The sequence below is a fragment of the Amaranthus tricolor genome, chromosome 5, assembly GCF_026212465.1.
Source record: "Amaranthus tricolor cultivar Red isolate AtriRed21 chromosome 5, ASM2621246v1, whole genome shotgun sequence".
Taxonomy (NCBI): Eukaryota; Viridiplantae; Streptophyta; class Magnoliopsida; order Caryophyllales; family Amaranthaceae; genus Amaranthus; species Amaranthus tricolor.
The window spans coordinates 24,836,217-24,843,470 of record NC_080051.1 but is presented as its reverse complement, the minus strand read 5'-3'; the positions used below and the strand labels follow the sequence as shown (position 1 = coordinate 24,843,470).

The 7,254-nt window shown below is 25.8% G+C and overlaps 1 protein-coding gene across 1 annotated transcript; it reads right to left on the bottom strand.

Moving 5' to 3' along the window:
* Positions 1-2,363: 2,363 nt before the first annotated feature.
* Positions 2,364-6,802, bottom strand: LOC130813026 (transcription factor bHLH62). Its single transcript, XM_057678706.1, has 8 exons — positions 5,643-6,802; positions 5,040-5,240; positions 4,825-4,890; positions 4,589-4,657; positions 4,248-4,319; positions 3,827-4,021; positions 3,108-3,198; positions 2,364-2,984 (listed from the first exon to the last, which is right to left on the bottom strand). Exons 1-8 carry the CDS (start codon positions 6,537-6,539, stop codon positions 2,947-2,949), a joined length of 1,629 nt encoding a protein of 542 aa, XP_057534689.1. The 5' UTR covers positions 6,540-6,802; the 3' UTR covers positions 2,364-2,946.
* Between the last annotated feature and the right edge of the window lie 452 nt (positions 6,803-7,254).

The following is a 7,254-nucleotide window of genomic DNA, read 5'->3' as shown; positions in this document are numbered from 1 at the left end:
AATCACGAAATGGTGTTACATTTTACATAAAAAAGTGTTACTTTTCAAAAAAAAAAAAAAACTTGTTACTTTGTATTTATATTTTTTTTTCTGAAAGTAACATTTTTTTGTTAAAAAGTACCATTTTTTTTTTAAAACAAAAGTAACATTCTCTAGTCCAAAAGTAACACATTTTCTGTGAAAAAGTTACACGTTTTATTGAAGAGATCGGTTTTCATGGTTCTCATATAAGCTTGGTTCTCACTGGAACTTGATCATATATATATATATATATATATATATATATATATATATATATATATATATATATATATATATATATATAGGGTAGAGATCCAATAAAAAGGGGTGTGAAAATAAAAAGGATAGAAAGGAATAGCTACCGTTGATTAATTAAGATCTAACGGCTTAAGAAAAATTGTCTTAGCAAAAGATCTAGTAACACATGTTTATGAAGAAAGCATCACATTTTAATTTAGAAAACATCACAAAACTATCACATATTAATTAAGAAAACATCACAATTTATTTTTTGTTCTGAACCGCGTGCAAGATGAACCATTAATTTAAGATCTGACGGATAAAATCCCTTCCTATTCTTCTTATATTTAAACCCCTTCCTATTAGATCATATATATATATATATATATATATATATATATATATATATATATATATATATATATATATATATATATATATATATATATATATATATATATATATATATATATATATATATATATATATATATATATATATATATATATATATATATATATCCCTTTGTAATAAAGTCTTAATAATGATCTACATTAAAATATTTACAAATGTTAAATTATTATTATTAACTAAAGTCTTGATGAGATAATTAAAGCTTCTGTTTTCATTCATTGGCTCTAGACAGAGAATCTTAGCACTGCCAACCTGGGATTTTTCTTGATGCTTTAATTTCTTAAATAAACAATTATATTATCATAAAAAAACTTTAAAACCCCCTTTTTTTCTCTATAGTTATTATTTTCTGATTATTGTTTATGTTGTTTTATTATACAGCAGTGAAAAAAGGAGCAGAAGCTTCTGTTTAATTACTGATTTCAATTGGGCTAGAAAAGTGAAAAGGGAATAACAAAAATATATTTCTTTAATCAAAAAAATTAATGACATGAGTTGACTTTGTAGTTAGGATAAACCTAATAATAATGACTGATAGTATTAATTAAGAGTAACTATTGTTTGAAATAAGTAATAAATAAATATATTGCTTGAAATCATTAAAAAAAAACCAAAAGGAGCTTAGTAAAAACACAAATTCTTCTGAGAGACAGTTTTTTTGAGAGACTGTTTCTAATTGGGCCGACCTATTATATATTTTTGAAATATTGTAAGTAGATATTGAGAATGATGTAAGTAGACATTTAAAATATTGAAAGTAGGCATTAAGAATACGGTAAATAAGTATTAAGGATAATGTAAGTAATCATCAAGAATACGGTAAGTAGACATTAATCTTTAATGGATTAAATTTGAGATATATCTCTCAAAAAGACGGTTTCTCAAGAGACTAGCTATAGCTATAGTAAAAAAAAAAAAAAGAAAATAAAGAGTTATATATAATGGGTGAATTGATATCCTTAATATGAAAAAATCAAATAAATTTTAAGATTATATACTAAAAAGTAAATATGTAATATCTTTTAGTAAAATTTGTTAAACAAATAAGATTATTTTTATCTAAAATATTTCCAAATAAAAAAATTCATAATGAAAATTACCGAAAGTGTAATAAATATATATGGACAAATCAAAAGAGAAAAAGAAAAAGGTCCCACTAATTACAGCTGGTTAACAACATAATTAATTATCAAATTTGTGTAAGTTGTAACCAATTACTTTAACACGATTTGATGAATCATTAAAATCTTAAGCAAATCAACCTATAATATATATATATATATATATATATATATATATATATATATATATATATATATATATATATATATATATATATATATATTTTGCTCTATCATGATGTAAATATATCAAGTATTAACCCCATCATGTTATTAGATAATAGATTGTACACATTATCAGGAAACTTTAAAAGTCCCTTAATTTTTTTATATAATAAAGAAAAAATTGAATCGAATGTGTCCACTTTTATATAGTGTAACATTAGTGCAAGCTAAATAATGAAATACAACAGACATATCAAAGAATTGATCTAAAAAAATTGAGTCAGCTACATTAATTAATAGACCTTTTCAGTGTCTATTTAGTGTCCATAAAAATAATAAAATCAGTATATAGAGAAATTAATATATATGTACAATAAACCAAAATGTAAGTATCATAAAGAATGCTAATAATACTTCTATATATTTATATATTTCTTTCCTTTTTCAACATAATATATTACATTGAGTGGTGCAAATTCACAATATTGCACCAAAATGACCATGAAATTTTACAAGAGATACATATAAGCATATTAACTACATGAATAAAAGTTAATGACAAGACTAATAAAATTAAAATTTAAAATCATTAGAGGAAAAAGGAAAAATGAAATGGTGGAAAAAAATTAAGAGATGAATATATACTCCCTTCGTCTCATTTGTAAATGACACAAAAATTAAAAAGTTGAATATAATAGATTAAAATAACGGGGTGTTTTAAAATATAGAACTTAAATAGTTAAAATAATAGGATGATATCTAAAAATAGAAATAGGTCAAATTTACTGGGATATATTAGAATGAAAGATGAGACAAATTTATTGATAGGGAGTATTAATATAATTTTGTTTTTTTATTAGATACGTGGAGTAGATAATGGGCTTGAAAATCATTGAAAATCTCTTTGTATATACAAGCAGCCTCTCTGTTTCTCACCCCTTTTCCCTCTCATCTGGCCATCATAATCAAGATTGATGATTGGTTGTTAGAACTCAATTTTCATTAGTGGTGATGGATTTGACCCTACACAAGACAAAACATTCAAAATTATTAAGTTAATTAAACCATCATTTAGCAATTTTATCACTAATTTAATGATGGAGTAAACCAAATAATCACTTTAATTAGAAAAAAAAATCTTCTTACCATGTAAAGATTGTGATTGAAATCCGTTCTCCTTTTGGCCATAACCCATTTGAACAATACTTTGGAGGTCTCCTTCACATAATGATGGTAGCTGTAAAATCATTATTATTTTATTAGTATCATGTTTTTAAAAAAATTAATTGTGTAAAGACGAAAAAATATGTTTACTTTGTTATTTATTAAAGGGTTCAAGGTTTAAACTTTTAATAAAAGCTTAGTATGATTGATGAGTTTTTTATTCTATTTATATATTTTTATATACTTCTTGTGTTTTATTTTATTTGGTACATTTCATTGAGTAATTTTAATTATTTATATCTTAAAATAATTTTAACTAAAAATTATAAAAATTTGATACAATAAAAGTATTTCATTAGACGATTTAAATAAGATCTCACTTGATTATATTTCTTCCTACACATTAGTCGTAATATATAAAATAGACTTGAAAGATGAATAGTAACATTATGTGTGATGTAGCGAGTATTTCAAAACCGAGGAAGTAGTACAAAGATTTGTAAATATTAAGCGACGAATTTGTTAGAGTGTATAACTTATTTTGAAGTCACAACCATCAGTTTAAATTTTTGTTTGAGTTGATTTCTTAATATGATATCAAAAGCCATTATGACAAGAGATTACCAGCTTAAATCTCAACTACCCTTCATTTAATGTGAAATATTAAACGCGTTTAGGGAAAAAGCGAGAAAAATGATTACCTGAGGAAGAGGAGTAGAAAAAGGATCAATAGATGGTAAATGTAAAGCATGAATTTGATGAGGTTGCATAGGAGATGGGGCCGTGGTGGGTATGCTATCTTGTAAAGGATTTTGATGAGGTTGGCCATAAAGGTTTGGTGCCAAGGAATCTATTGGGTACATTGGATGCGTTAATGAGCAATTTGGTTGGATCACCTGAAATTATCACCAAAAATATTTTTTTAATTATTTTAATTTTAGTCAATTAAAAAGTTTAGCTATGGTAGGAAAAGATATGAACAACTTTTAACAAATATATATATATATATATATATATATATATATATATATATATATATATATATATATATATATATATATATATATATATATATATATAAAGTGGGAAACAAATTAAAAATAATTGAAAAGTGAAACTTACATCCTTTGAGAAAAGGTTTCCCATGTTGAAGTCTAGTCTTGGATTGACAGAAGCCAGCTTCATTGAAAGGAACTAAACATTAAACAAAAGATTATGCATTTAGTATGAGAATATTATAGATAAAGCTTATTTTTAAGTAATTATATCCCAATAAGGCCTTAGAATTTACGAGAAAGAAAAATTAATCTTATTTTATAGCTTATAAGAATTAAGCTCTTATCACGATATTGTCGAAAAAATTCAATCACCAGAATAATTTATGATTCTTTGATGAAAAATAGCTTATGATTTTTTGACTGTGAATAGTATGATTTTAATTGATAAACTGGTATCAAAATTACCTCAACTTGTCTTTGTAATGACTGTACATAATTGATAATCTCATCCAACATTAATGCTTTTCCCGTAACCTGTAATTAGCAAATTTATTATTATCATAATTATTATTTTAGAGATAAGAGAAAAATGCAATTAATTAAGGGCAAGAAAAATATAATTTCCTAATTTAACATTGATTATCATATTAAAATAACACTACAAAAGAAAAATGTAATTAAGGAAGAAAAAGAAAATGAACCTTATCACAACCAGGGACAAGATCTTGAAGAAGTTTCATTCTTTCACTAATTTTTTCTCTTCTAACCTACCAAAATATCAACAATTTAAAAGTCAATAAATCATAGTAAAATTACTAATTATGCTAAGTTTAACGTTAATAATATGCTAAATTTAGTTATTATTTATGGGGCCCGTAAAAATTACTATTAAATAGTTGGGAGTATATTTTCTTACTCTTTCAGCAAGACTATGACTATCAGTTGCCTGACCCCTTCTTGCCCTAACATGAATATAATCCTTTGGTGGTTCAGGTGGCTTTTGGTTTCCGTTACTCTGTTTTTTCCCATCATCTCCTCTGTTTTCTTCTCTTTTTGCTTCTCCACTTTCCTCTGATTTGCTTCTCTTTGCACTTGAATCTTCCCCATTTTCAGCTACCTATAAATGATTTTTTTATGGGTTTTATTCTTTCCATCAAAAATAGAAATAATAATAATTATTACAATGACTAGCAATTATAAAAAATAAGACGAAATTCTTTTAAATCATTTAAGCATCATTTTTCTTATAAAATATTACCGTTATAAGCTACAAATTTCTTCAAAAAATTGATGTAAATAGGGGAATTTTCTAAAATAAATAAAAAGTAAATATTTTAAAAAATCAATCACCTAGAAGTGTAATTTTTAGAAGAATTAAAAAATCCATTCATTATCTTTTTAGTTTTCAATTTTTTTTAACTAAAATCAAAAACCCAAATAACAAATATCTTCTATAATACTAAATTCACCCTTAATTTTTAATTTTTATTTCTATATAGATGAATGATCATGTACTTACCTTGTTACTACTAGAAGGTAGATGAGGTTGAGATTGTAGTTCCTTTGATTTTCCTTTATTAGCAGGAGCTTTCCTTTTCCTATTTGATCCATTTTCTCCACCCAAATTTTGACCAGAAATTGATGAATTCTCTCTAGAATTATTACATTCTTGACCAAAATTACCTCCATGCTTTCTATCAATATTTGGTAACAACAACAAATTCTTATTATTAATATTGTTATTGTTATTATTATTATTATTATTGTTATTATTACTATTATTATTATTTTCACCTTGAGATCCAACTTCCTTAAGTGAAGGACTACTAGAAACTCTCTGTAATTTCCCATTCCCACCTAAATTACTAAAATTAGAAGAATAACCCAATTCACCATTACCATTATTACTATTTTTAGTACTATTATTCATCCTAAATTGTGTTGTTCTTCCATTAAAACTCCTACTTCCAAATGAAGAAAATCTAGCTGCTCTTTCCGCAAATCCCGGATCACCCAACATTGCCGGCAAATTTCCTAAAATGGGTAAGTTTTCTTTTACCAAATGATCCATATTTGGCATTGGGATACCCATTTTAGGTGGTGAACTTAATGGAGTACTATAACATGAATTACTAGTAATATCCCCTGAATTACAAATACTTCCAAGCTTACCAATCAATTCTCTGATCATAAAATTATCATTTGATAAGGGTGAATTCGAGGCGGCCGGGGAAGAAACCATGGAGCTTAAAGCAGACTCAAATTGATCAGTTGGGGGTGGTGTTGAGAGAAAACAATCAGGGGATTGTGATGTTTGGATCTCTATTGTTGAAGAAATTGTATGCCATGAAAATGGAGGTTCAAATTGTAATGAAGGATTATGAATTCCACCATTGAAGAAGAATTCCTTCTCCATGATGAGTAATTTGAGATGGGTTTTTATTGGAATTTGAATTTGTTTTGGGATTTTAATGAAATTTGAAGTTTTTTAATGATTGATTGGTTTACATATGAGTGTGAAGTTGAGTTGTAGTGTTGAAGTTTTAGATGACTTGAATATTAAAAAAAAAAACAGGGGAAAGCAGGGGAATTGGTATAATGAGTTATGATTTGGGATAGTTGTCAAATAGTTGGGGAGGTGAGGGGAGGAAAAGGGGGAAGGTCCTTTAGGTGGAAAGATGAAGTTATATAGCATTTTAAAAAGGGGACTGTTTGGTGTCAATTTGATTAATATTAATATAATTGGTAAATTATTAATTATATTTTTTGTTTTCTATTAAGAATTATAATATAAAAATTTATTTTGGTTTAATGTGAAGTATTTGAGTTGGGTTCTTCAAAGTAGATGAAAAGGATAGTTTGACCTTGTTAATAAGACACAGTAGTTTACTAACTCTCTGATCTTTATTTCCTTTGTTGCATTCTTGGAACATTTCCTGTTTTCTTTCTACCCTCCGCGAAAGACGGGCGAAGAAGTTGAAGGGTGTAATTATAAGAACTGTTGTTATAGATGTTAGTCATCTAAGTAAATGTAGTTGTAAAAATTTTAATAGCTTAACGGATAGCTGTTAGTTGTCTATATTGATACAATTATAATTAGTTGTAACTGTATAATTGCAAATGTTAGTTAT

What these genes read in the sequence shown, in the direction of transcription:
- LOC130813026 (XM_057678706.1), bottom strand. Translation starts at nt 6,539, where the DNA reads ATGGAGAAGGAATTCTTCTTCAATGGTGGAATTCATAATCCTTCATTA. An exon ending in CATTACAAAGACAAGTTGAG is followed by an intron (nt 4,320 to 4,588) that starts GTAATTTTGATA and finishes TTTAATGTTTAG; the next exon opens with TTCCTTTCAATGAAGCTGGC. An exon ending in GAAACCTTTTCTCAAAGGAT is followed by an intron (nt 4,022 to 4,247) that starts GTAAGTTTCACT and finishes TGATAATTTCAG; the next exon opens with GTGATCCAACCAAATTGCTC.